This window comes from Hesperophylax consimilis, chromosome 9 (genome assembly GCF_061612785.1).
Source record: "Hesperophylax consimilis isolate HC1 chromosome 9, BYU_Hcon_1.0, whole genome shotgun sequence".
Lineage (NCBI taxonomy): Eukaryota > Metazoa > Arthropoda > Insecta > Trichoptera > Limnephilidae > Hesperophylax > Hesperophylax consimilis.
In genome coordinates this window covers 35720721-35744908 of record NC_142844.1, presented here as the reverse complement: position 1 = coordinate 35744908, position 24188 = coordinate 35720721, and the positions used below count along the sequence as shown (strand labels likewise).

Genomic DNA, 24188 nt, shown 5'->3' with positions numbered 1-24188 from the left:
CACTTTACCCTTAAAATGACAAACACCAAAAAAAGAAATGTGTACCAAAAACCGAATGCATAAAATAGTAAATCCGCATCGCAAATGAAGAAGTATTTATAACTGTAATGTAGCCAAATGTAGATTTTCTCGCGGCTGACTATTTCCCCGCGCCAAAATGTGGACGGAAAATTACCAATGGGGAAAATTTCCTTGACATGGTCTGCTCTTACAGAGTTCCAGCTGGTGCCGATTTGGGGTGCAAAAATTACGAACGACCATGGGAGACGTTCGAAGAGTACAAAGTACAACATTTTTCTGAGTGGGAAGTAAAATTACCACGAGACAAGAGTGATTGGCTGAATGGCAGATGCAACTGCCCAAAATATCTAAAAGATTATATTTGCAAACATACCATGGGTTCAGCAATTCCGCTGAAGTATGTGGAGGCACCTCCAGAAACAAGAACTGTTCCTGTTGGACAGAAACGCAAAAGACGACGGCCAAAGCAAAAAAAGCTTTGATAATTCAATAATTAGCTAACATTTCGACGATTGATTACTACTTTATTATTATTATAATTAATGACTTTTATTTACAACTATCTACAACTCTTCGACCTTCTTTCTGACGAACAATACAATACAAAATTCTACATTCAACAAAAAGACACATACAGAAGGAGTAGGTAAAATTTAGGGGACCTTATTGCTACGACAGAAATTTCTACCAGGCGTCATAATTAGACTACATTTTTTGCATCACAAAATATAAAATAGGCACCGAGATCTATATATTTCACAATCCATTAAAGAATAAAATACTTTTTTTGAGGAAACCTAACTTTTTAGAGTAACAAAAAGGTCATATTTAGATAAGATTTCAGAATAAGCTGGGGTTTAAATTGTGATAAACATTCACTAATTGGTATAATTTTTGGTGTCGGGTACTTTATTTGACTAACGTAAACTGAAATATATATTAGTATAAAATAGGGTGTCAAAATTTGGTGAACATTTACCCATTTTAGGTTAAAAATGTATTTTTTTTATGTAACGTTTACTCCATTTGGTAAGCAGATAAAGTAATATACTTTAATGCCGACTGCATGATGGACGTAACGATTATAAAAAAATAGTTCGATATCTACTCGAATTTTCAAACACTACCTCAAATAAATAGTAGGTACCTATATGGAGAAATTATTTTATATAAAGGATTTTCTAATTTTGGCAGTTGGAAGAAAATGGTTTTTCTAAAATTCAAATTTGGAGCCCTTGCCTGGAAAATAAGAAAAATCAGAATTGGCCCTTTGACAAAATGGTATTGAGTTCAATTTTCTGGAAAATCAATCAGAAAAATCAGAATCGGCCTTTGACAAAATGGTATTGAGTTTAATTTTCAAACGTATGGGACTATATAAAACTTTTAGTTTTGGCGGTGACTGAAATTCCTTTCTCTCAGAAAAAGGATATTATTGCATACAAAACTATTGGAAGGTCTCAAATAATAAGGAGATTGTATGACAATAATAAGGTGATAAGAAGACATTTAGTTTTAAACAAACATAATGATAACATTATACCTAAACTTAACCCACATTCATGTAGGTATCATTCAACTCCACTAATCTAAGGCACAAATACCTACATAATATTGTTTAAGGTAAATATTTACCTAACCGCCGCACTAATAATAGGCGCAGATGATGGAAATTACCCTCCGTTTCAACTTAATTACTACAAGAAACAACGATTTATGTTGGGATAAATGGTAAAAGATACATAATAATTCCATTTTTAGTCAAAGTTCAAAATTCACTTTATAAAACGGTCCCTTCACCATTTTTTACTTGTTTGTATGGAGTGACACTTACATAAATTTAGGTTCAAGGTAAATACGCATAAATGACATAATTAACCCAAACTAAGAACCTAATACAGTAATTGTTGAAACAAAGCGTAATTTTCAATAACTTACAGTGTTTAGCGACGATTTAGCGGTTTTCAGTTAAATAGATTTTATTTACAAATTATCCTCTATTGTTATTGAAACACTGGCCTTATGTAAGCTAATGTGCTAAATAGGTGTATAAAATTACAGCGGTTAGAGAAATAGTTACCCAAATATTAAAAGAAAACGTTTTTAAATAATATTCAAACACATTTCTGTAAAAATCTGTCCAGTCAAGTATTTATGGAGAATTGCCAAATTTTCCGGAAGAGGCAGAGGTCGATAGTTCAAATGTTTGAATTCAGTTACATCGGTTTGATGTTTGATTAGGAAGAAAAGTGAAAATGAATTAATTTACTGAACTTCGAAAAGTGATAAAAAAAAACACATCAAATAAAATAAAGAAAGTTGAACTAAAAATAAAATAAAACTTACCATAGTTGACATTTGGTTGTACACTAGGGATTTGAAGATATTCTACGAAGTTTTTGATTGCGGGATTATCTTTCCATTGTGCCATTTTAAATTCGTGATATTTCTATTATGACAACAAGAACTAGCGATTATATCCCAACACTTCTGCACACGATTACCTACTGACACTGACTGCAGGCAGCTGTTTCAACTGCTGACGTTTGTCAACAGAATTAAATCATGTAATGAAATTCGCTCTCGTGATAGGATAATTGATGTGATTAAAGATAACAGCGGCAATCATCGTTCATTATCATGTTATTGCTGTTGGAAGTACGTGGCGTGAATTCTTTCAGATGCCTTCGCCGTGCACGGGTCGCGTTCGCGGCTTCTTGGCATTTAACAGCTAAGCTCATATAGAAAGCTATATTTACCTGAGTCAGATTCACATTTTCAAGCGTTCTAGTCGCTTTCTCTTTACAATTTTACAATAATAACACGTTTGCAATCATGAAGCCCTTTTGGCGAAGACATTTTTAACCATAAATAAACCATTTTTGACGTTTGTTTTGTATTTGGAATTTTGACAGCCACGGCCTGGCCCATGGATAATCAAGATTACCAGTACCTATTCGTCCTGTTATTTTTTGTACCGACAGCTTGATATGTCCCTAGGTATCCATGTGACTTGAATTCACAGAAAGGCCAAAGCAAACACGTGCGCCTGCATCTGTGACTGTGATTTTACACGCAGACGGAGGCGGCAGTCGGATATTATTAGACCGTATTTAGTAAAGAGCCTTGCCGGAAATCGCAATAAAAATTTAGAAAGCCAACTCAAGCAATACACCCATTAGTCGGCAGATTTATCTCTAGACCCTCATTAGGTAGTAATTCTGAAATGGGAACGTTAAGCCAGCGACCCGGCAATAAAACAAACCTTCGCCCAAGGCTAGGCTAAATTGTAATTGTTTGAAGGTCATATTTAAAAACGTAATTTAAAAATATTGAACATTAAGTATAAATCTAGATGTAAGAGTAATTGTCAACTTAGATTAGAAATTTAATTGCAACCAGATATTAATTATGTGTATGCATGCATAATGTTAAGATACTTAAATATATATTAAGATTTTGAACCGTAAGTTAGTACGAATCAGCCAGACAGCGCAATCTAGCGGTGAGAATGGCGATGCCAGCGCCACGGACTCAAACAACGCACCGAAGTGGTGTAAAGCGGAACCTCTATAGTTCCAGCACCCACCACAGGCGCGCTACGCTCGCCGGATTGCGCGGGTGAATATAACGGATTCAGCTCTCAACAGTCACGCTCTCGCCTCTCAGGAGTCACCATCTCGCGTCCGCCGAGAAACCTCTTGCCCTCCCCCTTGGAGCGGTCACTGAGGCTTCTCCCGTAACCCCGCGAACTTCCGCCCAGGAAGCCAGAGTGGTCGCCAGACTTCCGCCCAGGAAGCTGCCCTCTCAGAAGTCGCTGCCTGCCGACTCCGCCCTTCGGAGCCGTGGCCCAAGCTGAACTGATTCCGCCCTTCGGAACCAGCCCAAGTTGCCGCTTTTTGTGTATCAGTGATAAGTGCGAACGTGGAGTACGCGGTTCCAGAATCATCGTAAAGGGAAGTGCCTGAACAATTTTTGCATATTTATCTCGTAACGTGACCCAACTTTTAAGACATTGAATGAACAATAATTTAGGATTAAGAAAAAGGACAATTAATTTTAAGAATTACAATTTAAAACTATCATTAAGCTAGATTAAGACTAACCCTTCTTTATACATTTTTTTAAATAAATTTTAATCGTGTTCGAACTTAAGTAACTTCTTTTTTTGTACTCGTTCCTCCTTATCTTTTACATGAATAATATTAATTATTAACTCCCTTAAGTAGAGTTATAACAATTGGCGCCCAACGTGGGGCCTACCGGCTTTTAGGCTGGTAGAAGTATAAGTGCATACTTCCGATTCCCGACCCTGAGATTAGAGCAATTAATTTAAAAGGAGGAACGATTTTCATAATTTGTAAAATAATTTATTCGCCCACAGCCTCGTTAGAATCTAGGATAAGATTTTCAGGTTATTTATAATTTTGTTTAATTTTAAGTGGCAATTTTGATTTATGTTTTACAGTATTTTTTCGTCTCTATAATATGTACATCCGGGTTTAATACTTCCCATATCAAAAGAGTATTTGGCGCCCAAAAATCTTAGTAATAGTTTAGGTACAGATTTGTTTTTAATTTAGGTATTGCTTTTTTTATTAACTTAGCTGTAGCTAGTTTTAATTAATTTAGGTATTGATTTTTTTAATTAATTTAGGTATAGATTTTTTCAAATTAAATTAGGTATATATATTTTTTTAAATTTAGGAATAGTTTTTACTTTTAGACAATTTAGAATATTTTGAACAATGGCGTCAGCTAGCACCCGGACTACGCGAGCGGCCACAGCAGAAGTTAGTCAGGCGGCAGGAGCGGTAGAAACTCTCCCACAGCCTCCCCCAAGAATGGAGAACAAGGGTCAGACCACGTGCCAATCAAGACTTCTGGAAGACCGATTCGGAGGTCTAGCGGAAGAGGACCCGGAAGTATTCATTTCCGCGTGCGAGGAGTATTTTAATTATACAAGCTGCTCACCTGCAACGAAGGTCGAGAAGGCAGTTAACAGGTTGCAAGGGGAAGCGCAAAAATGGTGGCTGCCACATTCACGCGGACGGTGGAGTTGGGAAGATTTTACAGCCCAGCTACGCAGGCGCTACGGCGTAGATGGAGCCAGAACATCGCTAATTGTCACGTTGTATGGGGATCAACAACGGAGCAACGAGAGTGGCGTATGCTTCTTACGACGGAAGCGAGCCGTTTACGAACGCGTTTTTGGACAAGCGGGCATGGACGAGTTGTGCCCAGAGCTAATAGGGCTGATGACGCCCCGCTACAGGGAACTGCTGGAGGCGGGCCTTATCTTCGGGGCTTACACGATGGAGACTCTTACCTCGCGTGTTAACCTCATAGATTTTCCAAAGGAGCCACTATTCCGTACGCCGCCACCCCAACCTCAGGAAAGGGGAAATAGACGCGGTAACGACCGCGAGAGGAGAGAACCGCGAGACCCCTGGTGTCAATATTGTCCAGGGAGACATTGGAATAGCGATTGCCCAGAACGTCCGTCCCACAGGGCGGGAAACTGGCAGAGCCCGGGCGCCGAACAGGTCGGACAACGTCGCGCCTAGGGCCCCCAGAATTTTACCAGCGTACCCCACGAGAAGGGCGAACTGGACCACAAAACACTCAAGAGTCCCCTCAATGTTCCTTTGCCTACGTTCCAGTCAGGGAACCCCCACCTCACGCGCGCGCGCCCATTACACCGGATAATGCCACTACTATTGCACAAATTAATTTCACACCTCAAGAGCCACTGGCCGGGCCAAGTGGCCAGGATATGTACTCAGTCTCTACTACGTTAGACGGAGCACCCGATATATTGCAAGAAAACACCCAACACGCACTTCTGACGAATATTACGCAACATGAGTTTAACCACGTGCCGCCGCTAATAAGTACGTACAGCCCAGATATACCTAACCAAGCGGTCATAGTATCAAATATGCCCGAGATGGAAATTCATTCCACATATCCAACGTGCAACACAGCAACAGCCGAAAGTGTTACCCTCCTGCCTCGTATTCGAGTTAAGATTCAAGGGCGAGAGTTCGAAGCACTCATCGATTCGGCAGCCTCCCATAACCTCGTAAGGGCCGAACTAGTTTCAGTCGATAATTGCGAGAAATCCTCGCTTAACACAATAAACTTGGCCCACGCATCCGCGTCAATGGCTATTTTAGCGAAGACAACGCTACACTGGACCATACAGGAAAGGGAGCTCGAAGATAATTTCTTGGTTATAGACGGATTACGGGAAGCCCTAATCTTAGGAAACGCTTGGCTTACCGCTCAGAGAGCCGTGGTGGACTTCTACAGGGGATATTTGCACTTTGGCCGTGGCGAACGGCTGAGTACTCATCTAATTCCACGACGCCAGCCCAGCGATACGTACATAAATCCCGACATAGAGGAGTTGGACCGAATGATGTACCCCACGCGCGACAGCGGCACTGAAGAATCAGGTGCTCAGGTGATGCACGTGGAAGTCGCTCAGGAGAGCGACTCCCCACTCCAGGAGGTGGAAGGCCAGGACCGGGAGAGCAATGACACGCCGATCAACTTAGCATTAACAGAAGAAATCAGAGAACGGCAGAGAACGGACCCAGAAACTCAACAGAAACTTAGGCGGCTACGCCAAGTTAGCGCACGACATGCTCCCAGTGCACAAGATCGTCGCTACATGCGAAGTTACGAGCAAATGGGCGATTACCTCTGGAGAAGAAGGAACCACAACGAGCCCCAGTTGGTAGTACCAACCAGTATGATTAGCAAAGTTATCACCGCCTACCATAATAGTTCTGTGGCCGGACACCCGGGAGCAAAGGAGACCCTTAGGGCGGCTCAAGCCCACTATTTCTGGCCTAACATGCGCACTGATGTAGAAAAACATGTTCAAGCATGCATGGTGTGCTTAACTACACGAGCCCGGCCAAGACGCCCCGCAGCTCCTTTTGGCAGTACCCAAGCTTCAAATCCGTTCGAACTCGTGGCCATCGACTTGATGGGACCATATCCCACGACCGCCAGAGGGAAACGATTCATCTTAGTGGTTACGGATCTCTTCACTAGATGGGTTGAAGCCTTCCCGATTCGTTCGAGTAAAGCCCCGCAGTTAGTAACGCTGTTAGAGACAGAGGTTTTCAACCGATTCGGTTACCCTCGAGCCTTGCTCACCGACAACGGTCCCCAGTTCAGAAACGCCTTGTGGAGCCAAGCCATCGAGCGTTGGCAATGCCTGCATTGGACTACAGCCATATACCACGCCCGAGCAAACGTTACGGAACGGCGCAATCAAGAAATAAAAAAAGGATTACGAATCTACCTTCAAGGACAGGCTCACGCGCAATGGGATACCCATATACCCACGCTCCTCGGGGCCCTGCGCGGCCGCCAGAACGCCGCCACAGGGATAACACCTAGCCAAGCTCTTCTAGGTTACGACCTCCCCCGACCCGGCGAGTGGATGGTGCACACGTCTGATGAATTTACGAACCCGGCAAGTACCGCACGCCAGCGCGCAGAACAAGACCAAGCAATCAGGGATTCCCAACGAAAGTACAGTGAGGGCTATGCCCCGCCGGTTGAAGAGAGATCTAACTACGAGACGGGTCAAAAGGTCTTTATGAGGGAACACCCTCAATCAGATCTGGCAGCGGGATTCCACGCGGGTTTTGCCCCCACGTGGAGTGGACCTCATAAAATTCTAATACCTACAGGCCGAGGCAATATCTACTGGATCGAACGCAGAGGGAAACCATGTAAGGTACACGCGGACCAACTGCGTCCAGCACCCAGGCCAGAAGGACAGACGCCAAGCGATACCTAGTTTTTTATATAACTTATGCCAATATCAATATCATAATAATGTAAATTTAGGTTGTTAGGTTAATATCGTAGCAATAGTAAAGTTAATAATAGCTAATAAGTTAATTATAATCTCCCTGTGAATTCAAGTCAAACAAACCGGGGGCGATTGATATGTCCCTAGGTATCCATGTGACTTGAATTCACAGAAAGGCCAAAGCAAACACGTGCGCCTGCATCTGTGACTGTGATTTTACACGCAGACGGAGGCGGCAGTCGGATATTATTAGACCGTATTTAGTAAAGAGCCTTGCCGGAAATCGCAATAAAAATTTAGAAAGCCAACTCAAGCAATACACCCATTAGTCGGCAGATTTATCTCTAGACCCTCATTAGGTAGTAATTCTGAAATGGGAACGTTAAGCCAGCGACCCGGCAATAAAACAAACCTTCGCCCAAGGCTAGGCTAAATTGTAATTGTTTGAAGGTCATATTTAAAAACGTAATTTAAAAATATTGAACATTAAGTATAAATCTAGATGTAAGAGTAATTGTCAACTTAGATTAGAAATTTAATTGCAACCAGATATTAATTATGTGTATGCATGCATAATGTTAAGATACTTAAATATATATTAAGATTTTGAACCGTAAGTTAGTACGAATCAGCCAGACAGCGCAATCTAGCGGTGAGAATGGCGATGCCAGCGCCACGGACTCAAACAACGCACCGAAGTGGTGTAAAGCGGAACCTCTATAGTTCCAGCACCCACCACAGGCGCGCTACGCTCGCCGGATTGCGCGGGTGAATATAACGGATTCAGCTCTCAACAGTCACGCTCTCGCCTCTCAGGAGTCACCATCTCGCGTCCGCCGAGAAACCTCTTGCCCTCCCCCTTGGAGCGGTCACTGAGGCTTCTCCCGTAACCCCGCGAACTTCCGCCCAGGAAGCCAGAGTGGTCGCCAGACTTCCGCCCAGGAAGCTGCCCTCTCAGAAGTCGCTGCCTGCCGACTCCGCCCTTCGGAGCCGTGGCCCAAGCTGAACTGATTCCGCCCTTCGGAACCAGCCCAAGTTGCCGCTTTTTGTGTATCAGTGATAAGTGCGAACGTGGAGTACGCGGTTCCAGAATCATCGTAAAGGGAAGTGCCTGAACAATTTTTGCATATTTATCTCGTAACGTGACCCAACTTTTAAGACATTGAATGAACAATAATTTAGGATTAAGAAAAAGGACAATTAATTTTAAGAATTACAATTTAAAACTATCATTAAGCTAGATTAAGACTAACCCTTCTTTATACATTTTTTTAAATAAATTTTAATCGTGTTCGAACTTAAGTAACTTCTTTTTTTGTACTCGTTCCTCCTTATCTTTTACATGAATAATATTAATTATTAACTCCCTTAAGTAGAGTTATAACAAGCTGTACATATTTATAGTTTTTTTATATTATTTATTTCATTATAATTTTCATTTTCAATATATTATCAGTTGTACTTATAATTTTTATTCAAAGATTTGAATAAAAATTATAATTTTAATTATAATTATAATTTTTTAGAATTTAGATAAATTCTAAAAAATTACCCCCCTAATTGATAAACTTCAGTGGCGAGGGGGGTTAACCCCCGCAGAATTTCACATTATTTTACAATTTATTCCAAACAACATAAATCGTTAATAAAAAATAATAACAAGCAAAAGAAATTTATTAAATCTATGGCAAGTAGGAATACTCGGATTTTTTAATTGATAAAAGTAACAAATGTAAATACATACAAAAAATGGCCATTAAAAATAAATGTATATTTTCCATAACAAACCTTGGGTTTTAGTATTTTCGTAACAAATATTGAGATATTATGCATTGTAACAAGAAATTTTTTTCTATCACCTTATATTTATAAAGATTTATAGCCTACTAATCTCCCACCTGAAAAAAACTTTTAGTATGTATTTCTATCACTTGGATAAAAAAATATTTTCGGGTGCTTACCTGCCAATTAAAATAAAAAATATATTGTTTTGTATAGGTAGGTACCTACATTTCGAAAATCAATCAATCAAAAGAGGATTTTGGAGAGGAAGAACGAGAAATCCTCAGTTTTGTCCTGGTGAGACCATTCAGAATAGAATATTACCTGAAATATGTAACTTTGTGAGATCAGATCTGAAGAACGTTCCTTCAGCCTCACAACAGTCCTCAAATTGGGAAGCCATCATTCGACTGGCTTCAGATAGTTAAACCATGTTTGAACCACTTGTAGAAGGCTCTCGTGAGGACAAATTTGTATTTCAAAATTAGTTTCCGACCTAATAATTTCTCAGTAATTGGTTGCATTGAAGATTTCCGCCTCACGCATTTAAAAAAATGATACTTGATTTCAGCTTCATTACTTCAAGAGACTACTATTTATGTCAGGTGAGGTGGTCAAATCATGGTAAAAGATACAAAAGAAAATACCCTAATTAATCGTAGGATAACCAACGCTGGCCGCTATCAATGTTGTTTGTAGTATTTGTTTTTTTTACTACAATACATCTAAAAAAAATGTCTTTTAAAACTTTTTTTTGGTCTGACTGAGGATTGAACCGTCCTACCCAGGAACTGCAGTTTACAACTCTACCAACGTTACCAAACGCCGATCGGGTAGGACCGACATTCATTTTGCATACTAACTGCTTTATGCAGTCCGACTTCAGAGAAATGCGTATATCCGCGTGTGTGTACATGATTGGTACCTTAGAATAGAATGCATTGTCATCAACAACGAGTCTGTCTGCCAAGTTTCAGCTCGATCAGATGTCGAGAAGTGGTGTAATTTCCGCTTCCGATATTTGCATTCATTCATTCGTGAAATTCAAATAGATGTATTTAAAAATATCCCAAAAAATAGGTTATGTGTGTGCAGTTCACGGATGTCATAATTACAAACAAAAATAATCTATATCGTTTTTCAGGATACCACATAGTTGGTGGAATATAATATATTATATATATATATATATATATATTCTATACAAATACAATATCGGACCAATTCGATCAATTCTATACAAATACAATATCGGACTGAATCACCAATACAATATTGTATTTATATGTAAAAATATTTATACAGATTATATAATATAGATTCAGATTTGAAACTTTATGATTTATTTTGGCAAAAATCGAATTTTTTCGAATTACAATTAGAACAAAAATAAATTTTGAATTACGAATTTACGAATTTCGAATTAAAAAACCATTTTGTATGAAAAAAATTTTCTATGGATATTTTTTTCGCGAAAATTTCGAATTAAGCGTTTGTTCGAATTATCGGGGATCGAATTAACGGGGTTCTACTGTATTCCATATTTACAAGCGCAAACAAACAATAAGTATGTTTTCCTAAAATAATTAAGTTAGCGCCATGTGTGAATGAGCAGATTATGAATAATGTTAAATTTGTCATTAAAATGTATGAAAGAAAATCAAGACGCGCAACTTCCGTCTAGCGTAGCATGCTGCTATCAGAATGAATGGGAAATGTCAGAAGTCGGAGGTATTCATTATAGGATATTCGGTAACAGATTATTTTACATTAACTCCCCACAGGAAGCCCCGAGGAAAATAACTTCATTTAGGGTCAACGTCATCTTTGGGGATTCTGTGCGGTGGGTCTTTTTAAGCAATGGAAAGAGAGGAAGTTCTGGGAAGGAAAAGGGTATGAGGGATGGGTAGGAATTTGGTGGTCAATGTTTCCAGGATTGATGCATGATTACATTCCTCCCATTGCGATGCAAAGTATTGGGACCGAGAGAGTCGGTGGAAGACGTCAAAGAGTCTCCCTCACCCGGCTTCTCCCAATCCAGTCTGCCATGCAGCTGGGGGGCAGAGGCATTCGCCACCCAGACATGGACAAACCTCACCCCGTGAACACGGCACCCCTGCTAAGTCACCACACATAGCGAATCACTTGGGGTGGGTGACCTATGACAGAGGTGTTGGTTATCCAATAAATGGTACCCATAGCCGCCTCCCAAATTGAAAGATGCTTTAAAGTTCCTTTTCTTTCCAATGTTCAAAATTTCACATGTATTGATAGTTTCGACCATGTTTTTTTCTACATTCTTCGCGGTGTAAGTGTTAAGTTTGGGTAATACCCATAAATTATTAAAATAACCCAAACAACCTATTTTGTTTTTCCATCTCCCCCGATGTACATAATTCTTTCATGTAGTAATAAAATTGAAAGGCAGTGTTATTCGATAATTTGTGTGTATAAATGTGCGAAATGCTGCAATTTTACCAAATTATATTTACAACCTGACTGAAATATTGTGTTCCTACTACCTAATTCCACTTGGTAAATGTACTTTATCACGCCTCAACACAATACCCAGACTTCACAACCTTGGTATTCCGGGCAGATAATTAAAATCTTCAACTAGTCCTCCAATAAAAGTAGAAGTTAAGAATTTTAAGAAAATCACAAGTACACTGCTTGTACACTGAACTGGGTCCAGTGGACAAGCTGGTGATTTACTGCGTTTAGTATCACACATAAGCCTGTCGGTCAGACAAACTGTCATCGGATGACACAAAAACATCACTCTAGGCTCTCTTTTGTGAAAAAAATGCCTTCCCGAGCTGTTCTGAGCAAGATGTCGATAAAAAAATGCTCGTCGCTAGCCTGTGACATCATGCTTGCTGCGGACACGCTCGCCCTCACCTTGAGCTTGCAACTGATAACGAGGGGCGTTCATAGTAATATAGTCATTTCACCCGCACACATATTATTTCAATGGCTAACTCTTTCAAATGCGTTCTCTTCATTTAGCTATGTATGATGTTATTCATAGCCATTTCATTCAATCACACAAATTCATTGTAGTTATTCTTTTTTGGTGCATTTCATTATTCAATTTAAATCTAGAAGTCGGAACGTGCCATATTTTCTGTTCGATTAGTATGAACATAACGTATCTTTGTATTTATGTCAATGAGTAGATGTCTGTTTCTACTCAATCTGTTCAAACCTGCAATAGTTGTATTTTTCTTCTCTTATTATTATTTCACTTGTTCTATTGAACCATATTTTATTTAAGTCTCCTAAGTAATCTTATTTTTATTTTATTTAAGAAAACAAAATAATACAATATAATAAGAAATAAATAATACAAGAACAGAGAAAAGTCCCAATAAAGTACTTTTTAGTAGTTTGTCAATGGGTGGTTTTAATAGTGAATTTTTTTTTATTTTACTTAGTTACTTTAAGAGAGATATGTACTGTACATGTATGATGTATTATTAATTTTATACAAATACATACATGCACATTATAAAAAATATAATATTAATTCAGAGACAACAAAATGAAAAGATTTTAAATATCAACCATGTGGAGATCAAAAGTGAATCAACAGTAGAAAAAACTATGTATACAAGCATAAGAGCCTAAAGAGATGTAACATAATATAGAAACTATAGAGATAATAGTCTAATGGTAAGTATACATGCACAAGCCGAATGGCTCGCAAGCCGATGGTTTGCATATTGGAACGTCTTTTTTTATCATCAAATCATGAATCACGATCATGGGAAAGCAACAAACCAGCAGGTGTCCGCCGTAGTGCTGTACACACTCGCCAATAGACTATGCGTCCGCAGGCGGGGTGCGAGTGTGCACACTGCACATGCGGCTCTCGTCTCGTTTGCCGCCTTTATTCTAGTCACGGTGAGCTCTCGCCGGGGGCGCTGGGGACTCTCGGTGAGTGCAGTTGGATTTCAAAGTTTTCAATTTTATGGCGCAATTTATGTTGAAGGAGGGAGGAAACACATAAGCCGACAAACCGTTCTACAGCCGAGATGTTGAACCAAGAACGTGTCATAGAAGCGACCGGGGAATCTATAGGTAACTTGTTATCATTGCCTAGCATGAGTGCAGATCTCCAACGAACAAACAGCAGTTCGCAACGACTAAGTGTTCTTAATTTATTCGACGTGAACTGTTGTTGATAATTCCTTTGTCGATGCTAGATTTTTTTGTTTTACGTTAAGTCCACACAGGACACAGGAGGCCCTGAGGAATATAATTTCCCTATGTAATATTTGGGGATGCTGTGTGGAGGGTCTAGATAGCCTAGAGAAGGTTATGTAGGGTATCTTAATGGATTGCAATCTTTAGAGCACTAGCGTCAGGTGGGAATGCTGTCCTTTTTCTACAGGTATTTTAATGGAGAATGCTCTGAGGAACTAGCGTCATTGATCCCAAAGTCACCAGTGCACAGTCAGGAAACACGCAAAACGCGAGTCCAACAATTGTATACGGTTGACTTTTGTCATTTCTCTAACTTTCGTTTTAAAGTCTCGTTAGCAGGGAAAGGAATATCTAATTAATTTGATAACAATAAGCACGTATGGCGAAAAATGTACGGTAAACTTATGACTACAAGAAACTGTATTTGACTGCCTCCATGGTCAAGGGGTAAAGCTTTCGACTAGCGATCCGTATGTAGCGGGTTCATATTCTGTTTATTTAAAATGTGTTATTTCACATTTGTTTATATAAATATAATAGTTTTTTTATAATCTAAAACTATAATTTGAAATCAAAGGCGTAATTGCGTTTCTCTGTAAAAACAAAAGAAACAACATTCAAAGCCCTTATTTCAGGTTTCTTAATAATGTGAGATATTATATTCAGGTGTATTCGGTGTATTTAATGAAATAATGATGACCCTTTTACTTTTATATCTCGCTTTAATTCGCAAATGTCAAAGCTGTCAGCAGTGACATCTAGCGGGCCACCAACTAACTTTTCGGTAACGCGGCAAATTCAAACTTAAAGAAAGCACTCCTAAGTGGTTTTCTTTACATCTCCCCCCTAGGGAGAAACATTTGCAAAAGAGAATGTACGCGAATGTTCATTTACTAACAAACACTGGACACAGTTTTGTAATGTGGTAGAGGTTTGATTCTGCTTTCCTGTGTCCGGCATCAACTTCATAGATTGAATTTGAGATCTTCTTTAAAATTTTGTTTGGTCCAATCCGCAATTCCTCCAATTTCTTCCTATTTAGTCGATTTCCGTTTTCCACGTAGACTCTGTCTCCCACGTCTAATTTATATTCTTCCCTGTGCAGGTTGAATATTTTTTATTATAGTTGTGTGATTTTATTGTGTTCTTAAGGGCTAGTTCCCTATCTCTTTTCAGGTCTTCACTTGTATGTCTTGATTTCAATTCAAGTGGTAGAATATTCACATTTTCGCCTTCCAAGAGGTATTTTGGAGCAAACTTGGTGACTGTGTGTTCTGTTTCGTTATATTTTTCTACACATTTCTGTGCAATCGTAGTCCATGCTGTTTTCTTATCACTTTCATTTATTTTACATCTTATCTTATTCACTAAAGTTTGATTTAGCCTTTATTCAGCCCGTTTGAAAACGGTGCATCCACAGCAGTGAAAACCATTTTTATGTTCTCCTTCTTCAGAAATTCTTTAAATTCTTTGGAATTTATACCAGGGTATTGATCCGTTAATACCATATCAATGTTGTATCCTTGTGTCACATTTTTTATTAATTTTATAAAATCACTGGAGTTTTGATTTCTTGATGTGACAATACATATAAGCATATCTTGTGAAATGATCAACCAGAAGATGTAAATATTTCTTTGTTGAGCGTGACCCTCCAAAGCCTCCAATGGTATCAATAGATATAATTTCAAATGGGCGTGTTGCTGGACCTAAATGTGACATTAAACCATATTTTGGCTTCCTCCTTGATTTGTTTTTTATACAAATTTCACATTCATCACAATTTTTTTGAATGTTTTCGATGATATTCTTTGCTGTGTAGAATGGTGTTATTTTATTTGTCATCTGGGTTCTCCCAATGTGGCAGTAAGTATCGTGGACATTCGCTATTAGACTTTTGCTAAGTTTTTCTGACAGTACAATTTTTTTCCTTCTTTTATTCTTTTTGTAGTATATTTCATTCTCCAATATAAGTTTTCCATTTTGTAAGTCTAGATTGATGTGTTGGTCCTTTTTTATATCTTCTAGGTTTATTAAATTTACTACTTTTAAAAAGTCGTCAGTATTTTCATAAGGTTCTAGAACTGGATTTCTGCTTTTAACAGTCTGCTTCTTGGTTTGATTTTCCTGGGTTATATTTAATTTTAAATTGATATTGGGATAAATAATACGTCAAATCCCCTAGTTCTTCGTCAGTTCTAGCCTTTATATTCATATTTTCTAATGGTTTATGATCTGAGTAGACGGTAAATTCTTTTCCCATAAGCCAGTGTTGCCAATATTTCACAGCTTCTTTTATTGCCAGACATTCTAGGTATATTGCTTTTTTCTTTTTTTGAGCTTCAGTCAATTTTTTTGAAAAATAAGCAACCGGCTTACTGACCCCGTTTTTATCTTTTTGTTTCAGCACTGCTCCCACTCCTTTGATACTACCATTCGTGTAAATGCTTATTGGTAGTTCAGGGTCAAAGATATTTAGAAGTGGCTCTGAACATAGCAATGCTTTTATTTTCTCAAATGTTTCCTGACATTCTGTGGACCATATGAATTTCACGTCTTTCCGTAATAAATTGTGTAATGGGTCCAGGATAATCGCACTGTGTGGCACAAATTTATGATGAAAATTTATTTTTCCTAGGAATTGGCGTATATTTTTTTTTGTTTCCGGGACTGGAAAGTTTTTGACAGCGGTTAAATAATCTTTCAGAGGTCTGATTGAATTGTTTTCTATTATGTGACCTAAATATTTGGCATAATTTTTTGCAAAAGTACATTTGGAAAATTTTAGTCTAAAACCTTCTATTAGAATTGCCTCCATTAGTCTTGATATATGTAGCATATGTTCTTCAAAAGTTGAAAAAATTAATATGTCGTCTATAAAATTTACTGCAAAACTGGAGAGTTTGTATTTTCTTATGATGTTGCTCAATATTCTTTGAAAAATGGCTGGGCCGTCCTTAATCCAAACGGGAGACACGTCCATTGAAAATGACCTTCTTGTGTAACAAATGCAGTTTTGTATCTGTCTTGAATTTTCAAAGGAATTGACCAAAATGCGGAATTTATGTCAAAAGTAGAAAAATATTTACAGTTTTAACCATCAAATCCTCAATCAACGGAAAAGGTTGTGATTGAGGGACGACAATTTTGTTCAATTCTCTGAAATCTATACATAGCCTTGTTTTTTGTTCATCTTCTTTTTTATATGCCATAGTTACTGGAGCAGCAAATGGGCTATAAGATTCCTCAATTAAATTCTTCTCTAATAGTTTTGATATTTGATATTCTATTTGTCTTCTATCTTCCGCTGTGCATCTGTATGGACGTTTGTAACAGTATTTATCCACCATCAAGTCAATATGAGCTTCATAATGTTTTACGGTACCGACGTCATATTTGTCTTTGGCGAAGACTGGTTTGTATTTTTCTATCAACTTATCAATCTCTGATTGTTGATATAAATCTAGATGGTTTATTATCAGTTCAAATCCATCAGTGTTTATATGTTCGTTGAAATTTATTTCACCTTTGTTTGTGTTTTTGGTGTCTTGTTCCTCAGAATGTAAAAAAAAAACTTTCTTCAATTTTTTCATCTAGTACGTCAGGAATTTTGATATTTGTTATATTTGAAATATCATTTTTTGAGTAGTTATTGTTTTTTATATCCTTTTCATTTGAGGTCACTTCTTCTGGGTTGTTACATTGTATGATCTTTAGTTCTTCATTTTGCATAATTTAAAATTTTTGATACAATCCAAACCAATTAGAAAATCGTAATTAAAATGTTCATTATCTACTACAAATATATCCACAATTCTTTCTATATTGTAGATTTTTATTTTTAGTGTTACCATACCTTTTGTTTTCTTCTCACCGTTAATAGTCTTCAAGTTAACTATTTGTATATCACTTGTACATGCTCTTGGCTGTATCTTCAATAATTTTGCATTAGTCAATGATACATTTGAACCCGAATCATAAATTCCAGAAACTAAGTATCATTTAATAGTAACTTGACTTTTATTAATGGTGGCACCTCTAGTTTTTTGGATTCTTCTCATTCAGTTCAATTTCTAATTCAGAGTTATTTACCGTTTTCACAACCGCTTTTTGATTTTTCTCCCTAAACCAGCAATTTTCCTCACGATGGTAACGTTTCCCTTTTTTCTCATTAACACAGATTCGGCATGGTTTTTTTTCTTCAATTTTTTTAGATTTAGCGTCAGAATAAATATTACTTTTTTTTTTTCATACTTATTCTTCTCAACAAGATGTTCTAATTTTCCTATTTTATTGTAAAGATCTTCGGTTCCTTGTAAGATTTCTCTGTCAATTTTATCAGTCACATAATTAGGTAAGCCAAATGCTATGAGGTTCGATAAGTGTCCCAGTATCAATTGATTTCCTTACTTCCAGCAATAATTTTTCTTTTTTTAAAGCATACTCGAGCAACGAACCTGCTTGATATTTAAAGGCAAGAGCATATCTAATGGGTGACCATCCTTTGTTTGCAAACGTATCACAAAATTTTTTCTCCCATGTGTCCCACTCCGATTCCACTGTAAGTTTCATTAGCATGCAGCTGTACCACTCTCCACCGGAGTATTCCAAAAAATGTTTTAAAATTTCAATTTTCTTTTTGTCTTCGTTGATTTGGAAGCGTTCACATTCTTTGTTAAAATCTTCAATCCACTGGTTTGCATTTGAGCTTCTGCCAGTGAATTTACCAATCATAAAATCCTTTGCAATTTTCCCTAAATTTTGAGTTTCAGATTTTGTTTGTTTACCTTCAAGCAATTTCTCTAACAGTTTTTCCAGCGTTTGACTTGATCCAATAGGTATAGACTCAGCATTATTTGTGTTTTCCGTAATTTCTTCTAGGTAAATATTATTAAACTGTAAGTTTTGTTCTGTATCTAAATATATTTTTGACATATCATCCGTCAAGGTTATCCATATTTTCCTTGTTTGATGTCTTTTATTTAATGTTTTTTTTACCTTAGCATAGTTTGGAGTGTTTGTAATTTCTTGGTGTAGATTGGGATTCGAGTGGTATTCCAAAAATCCGACCATCAGGTGTAGCCAAAGATATTAGAAGAACGAGATGTGCTATGCGCAGTTCGTACTGAGTGGAATTGTTTTGCCGAGTGTCGCCGGTTTTGTTCACCAATACTACTGCATACCTTCGCTTGCGCTAAGGTATCCGCACTAATACATAGAACAGATTTCTGTGCGTACACGTCCCGATACCGTTCAAAGTACCCTAATTAGGTAGTACTCCGGCTACGGTCCGGCGGCCAACATAGCATATCTCGTTCTTCTAATATCTTTGGGTGTAGCGATTGAGGTTATGCATATGACGTTTGATTTTCCATCTGCCGTCAGTCTCACAGCAAAATCAAACCTCAATTTTTCCATGTTTCGTTAAATAGTTGCGGTAAATGTTGTTTTATAATAGTTTTTTTATAATCTAAAACTATAATTTGAAATCAAAGGCGTAATTGCGTTTCTCTGTAAAAACAAAAGAAACAACATTCAAAGCCCTTATTTCAGGTTTCTTAATAATGTGAGATATTATATTCAGGTGTATTCGGTGTATTTAATGAAATAATGATGACCCTTTTACTTTTATATCTCGCTTTAATTCGCAAATGTCAAAGCTGTCAGCAGTGACATCTAGTGGGCCACCAACTAACTTGTCGGTAACGCGGCAAATTCAAACTTAAAGAAAGCACTCCTAAGTGGTTTTCTTTACATAAATACAACTACTATATTTTGTACAAGTGAATTTTATTTGTTTAATTACAATTGTGTCACAATTTACTATTTAAAAATAAAATGCAGTAGATATCTATATTTGTGGCATGTTCCATATTGGAATATACTCTCAGTATCGCCCTGTTTTAAGACCACTATTCAGAAATGAAATTTGCTATAAAAATATGAAATGGCTATAGTTGTGTTTGGTGACCAGATCTGAACTAGCTATGAAGCTAGTTCCACGGGGCATCTTCCATTGAAATACCAGTAGGACAAGGAGAGCATTCCCATCTGGCGTCTGTGATACAATGACTAATCCGTCTGTTGTTAGAAGCGAAGCCAAAGCTGTCCGCATTGGAGTGCTGATACCAAAGATATTAGAAGAACGAGATGTGCTACGAGCAGTTCATACTGTGTGGAATTGTTTTGCCCAGTGTCGCCGGTTTTGTTCACCAATACTACTGCACACCTTCGCTTACGCTAAGGTATCCGCACTAATACATAGAACAGATTTCTGTGCGTACACGTCCTGACAGTATTCAAAGTACCCTAATTAGGTAGTACTCCGCCTACGGTCCGGCGGCCAACATAGCATATCTCGTTCTTCTAATATCTTTGGCTGATACCAACCCTGATGTATGGCAGTGAGGCATGAAACTGGCAGAGGAACGATGCAAGTAGACTGAATGCTCTCGAAATGAGATCCCTGAGGTGAATGTGTTGTAAAACCATGTGTAACGTGTTCTATTACACGTAAAATGAACCGTAAATCAAATACTACAATGAAGAGCTCATTCAATTGGTTTTGAATAAATCACGCGGAAAAGAGGAATGAAGGAACAGCCTACCTTGAATTCCCCAGAATCCCGGCAATAGGGCTGTCGACGCACTTGCACTGTTCACGGGATGAAATTTCCTCCGAAACGAGAGAAACGAGATGTGATTTTGATATTTAGCACAAAGCATGTGAATAATACAACGAGGAACCTACGATAGCACCTTCTTGCTATGCGACACGAATTCAACCATTGACTTGCGACAATTTACAATGCAACATAAAATCTTCTTATTTTCAAGTGTGGGTAAGGCTGTTTTTAAGGAAGGAAATGGATAGTAGGTATAACAGTAGGTATGATGGGAAAAATGGTAGATATTATCCAAAACTGTTTCAATACTAAACACCATGTATGACTGAGTTAAAACGTGGAGATCCGGAAAGGATGTAAGGCTGATGTAAACATAATGGATAGTATCAGAGTAGTATGTATGAATGTGAATGGAGCAAGGAGTGTGTGCCAAGATAGAAGTTTGTGGCAGTCTATCCTGTCTGTGTTGAAACGGCGTGATGGTTAGATAAGATAGGGGGATCTATAAAATGCACCCCCCTTATCTGCACATTGTAATATAAAAATGAAAAAAATTTAAAAAAAAAACTATTTTGTAAATTATTTGTGATAAATAAAAAAAATTCTAATAAAAGTTTGATTCAGTTTATTTAATATAAAATCTTACAACATTGTTCTTATAACATGGTTCAAAAATATAATTTACGTGGTAATTATAATAACTAATTAATTAATCTAAGTTCAGGCTGTCATCTCAGCGCCACATGGAGAAGGATGGATTTCTGAAAAAAAAAATCATAAGAAACAATATTTAGATTGCTGTGGCTAAAAAACTTGTGCAGAGGAGTAAATTGATTACACAGAGAAGAATGCAATGATGATAGCCAACCTCCGATAAGAGAGTGCACCAGGAGAAGCACAAATAAAGATAAAGCAGTCCATAAGGGTTGTCAAGCGGAGCATTTCTCAAGAAAAAAGAAGGAAAATAAAATTTGAATAATTATGAAAAAAAAAGTATAAATTTTCAGGCAGTTTATTGTGGCGTGCAATCATACATCTTCTGTGGAGTGCACAGGAACTTTAGAAACTTCAAAGTTAATTGAAATTAAATGTCTTGCAAAACTAATTTCATCAAGTGTGTTCAATTCCTCGGCTTGCTAAGTCCTCCATCACAACACAAGCAACATTTTCCGCATACTGTGGTAGTAGGAGATTTTCAAATATTGTCAGGTTATTCGTAATCTGGGAATAATTGTCTTTCTTTAAAAAAAAATAAAATTCTAGGGATTTGTTTTTGACTTTAATAACTATTGAAACTTCGTTTCCCCAAATGAAATTTGTGCTAAAAACGTTTATCAACATAATATAGACAACTTTATTTAGGGTGCAGACAGTCTGGATAAAATAAGCAGCTTTCAGTCAATCAGAACAGTCAAACGTGAAAGTCTGTTGATAAAAAACACCGTGACAATTTAAGGCGATCATAATAGACAATAAAAAAAGTATAGTATTTATAGGTTTAGAGCAAGGCAAAGTATGGTATTTGTAGGTTTAGAGCAAGGCCAAGTATAGTATTTGTAGGTTTAGAGCAAGGCAAAGTATAGTATTTGTAGGTTTAGAGCAAGGCAAAGAATAGTATTTGTAGGTTTAGAGCAAGGCAAAGTATAGTATTTGTAGGTTTAGAGCAAGGCCAAGTATAGTATTTGTAGGTTTAGAGCAAGGCAAAGTATAGTATTTGTAGGTTTAGAGCAAGGCAAAGTATATTATTTGTAGGTTTAGAGCAAGGCAAAGTATAGTATTTGTAGGTTTAGAGCAAGGCAAAGTATAGTATTTGTAGGTTTAGAGCAAGGCAAAGTATAGTATTTGTAGGTTTAGAGCAAGGCCAAGTATAGTATTTGTAGGTTTAGAGCAAGGCCAAGTATAGTATTTGTAGGTTTAGAGCAAGGCACAGTTGGGCGTGAAGCATCACTAAATTGTGTAATGTATCTAATCTTCAGGCTAATTTGTTCACTTTTGGGAATAATTCATATGGTCGTTGTATTTCCCTTACTATCATGGTTAGAAAAAGAAAACACCACGCTTTATATCCAAATCTAGAAGATAACCACGGAATAATTAAAATGTGCACTTGCAATTTAAAAAAAAATTGTATTAATTATTTTTTTATGAAAAAAAAAACAATAATGGTTTGTAAAACATAATATGGGTGTGTTTTTATGTGTTCGTTATCATTAATTTTAGTTACAAAAAATGTAAGGTGAGTAAGCGTATTTAAAAACCAGTTTTTAGTTTTCGGATACGTTACGAAATATTCCATTTATTCGGATTATATTGCAAAGTGGAAATATTCCAACCTGATGACAAAATGTCAGAGGCGTTTCTTTTCTGAGTTCTTTGAAGACTGAAATACAAAATTTTTTTTTCACTGTAAATGTTGTATAGGAAATGAACGAACCCCTGGAAGGCCGGAGCAGCGGCCTGGGCTGGAGGAGACTGCTGGGCGAGGTTCCCAAAGCCGATGGTGCTCTGTGTCGCCAAGTTCTCAAACGTTGAAGACTGAGAGTTGCCAAAAGCTGAAAAATAAATTCAACACTTATTTCAAGTCTTATAAACACTTCAAATCTAGAAAACGCAATTCCAAAAACCACTAACACCGAACAGAAAAAACCTTGAAGTGCAATCTACAAACATTTGAAAGAAAACTGCTATTACCAATTTACGTAAGACTTTTCGACTTCTAGTAGAGCTGGATCGATTGTCTTACTGTTCTCTCGACACAGAAATAGAGATTGTTAATGTGAAACGGACTGTCAATGCAATTCCAGGTTCCAATTACCAGAGACTGATACATGAAATTCATTCTTTTACAGTTACTTTTGGAACCGGTTCACGGTGGCGGGAAGGTTTATCGGAATCTATTTGCTAATATGATCCGATTTGCATAATAGGCACAAATCTTACCATCTCTATTTCTCTGTTGCGAGAATGCGAATGGAGACGCCTGCTCTACAAGATGTATTAAATCATGGTCATTCACCAACCCCATCACAGGTGCTGAATGAGCTGACAGCTCAACAATCAAATGATCAAATTTTTGTTGAAAAGGTGACTCTATCAATCGTTGGTGGTTAGTGATCGGGTTAAATAAAATGATGAGGTAGTTCACAATCGACCCAGGACTAACTTCTAGGCTTCAGACAGGCCAACGTAATTGAAAATCTGTTCAAGAAAGAACTTTGAAAATATTTTGTTATTTGAAATAAGGATAAAACTGACCTTATTTTGACCACCAAACATTTCTTATTAGTTTATCTCTTCGGTGGAATACAAGTAAAACAGAATGTTATCAGAATTTGTTAGCATTTGCTAAGGTGCATGTTTTTTTCTTCCATATCCCAACATATTAATACAGTGCATGCATTCCAATAACTTTACAATTAAAAACAGTTTTCATTTTCATAAGACTGATTATTTTTTGCAATTATTGACTAGGTACTGCAAAAAGAAATGGTAGAAAAAAAAACCTTTTTGTTAATCCAAACACTTGTGGTTAACACTTCTGTTCTCTGTATTTAATATAATAAGCATATATGTAGATAATGTGTTTTTACGAATGTTATCTTTTAGTTATTATTTACCTTTAAATCTTGTACTATTGTATCTTTTTAACCTTTACAACGCTAGCCATTTCAACGTAATCTACCATCACGCGGCACGTTTTGACACAATTG

At 37.4% G+C, this 24188-nt stretch overlaps 2 protein-coding genes across 4 annotated transcripts in view; both read right to left on the bottom strand.

Annotated features, from left to right (window-relative positions):
- The window catches only part of LOC149421275 (aminoacylase-1-like), a 30887-nt gene extending 27979 nt beyond the window's left edge, over window positions 1-2908 (bottom strand). The window contains exon 1 of one of the 2 annotated variants that reach the window (XM_089635926.1): window positions 2781-2908. Coding sequence is in view for 1 of the 2 variants with exons in the window: in XM_089635924.1 (XP_089492050.1) it covers window positions 2368-2452 (85 nt within the window). In the remaining variant the exon portion in view is untranslated. Of the gene's footprint in view, window positions 1-2367; window positions 2532-2780 lie in introns of those variants that run through there. The other variant, XM_089635924.1, reaches the window with a different exon arrangement.
- Window positions 2909-21101: 18193 nt separating this feature from the next.
- Window positions 21102-24188, bottom strand: part of Nup214 (nuclear pore complex protein Nup214) — a 32640-nt gene continuing 29553 nt past the window's right edge. For both annotated transcript variants that reach the window (XM_089635922.1, XM_089635923.1), the window contains 2 exons: window positions 22913-23030; window positions 21102-21239 (listed from right to left, as the gene is read on the bottom strand). In XM_089635922.1, the coding sequence (XP_089492048.1) occupies window positions 21212-21239; window positions 22913-23030 (146 nt within the window). In that variant the 3' untranslated portion in view covers window positions 21102-21211. The remainder of the gene's footprint in view (window positions 21240-22912; window positions 23031-24188) is intronic.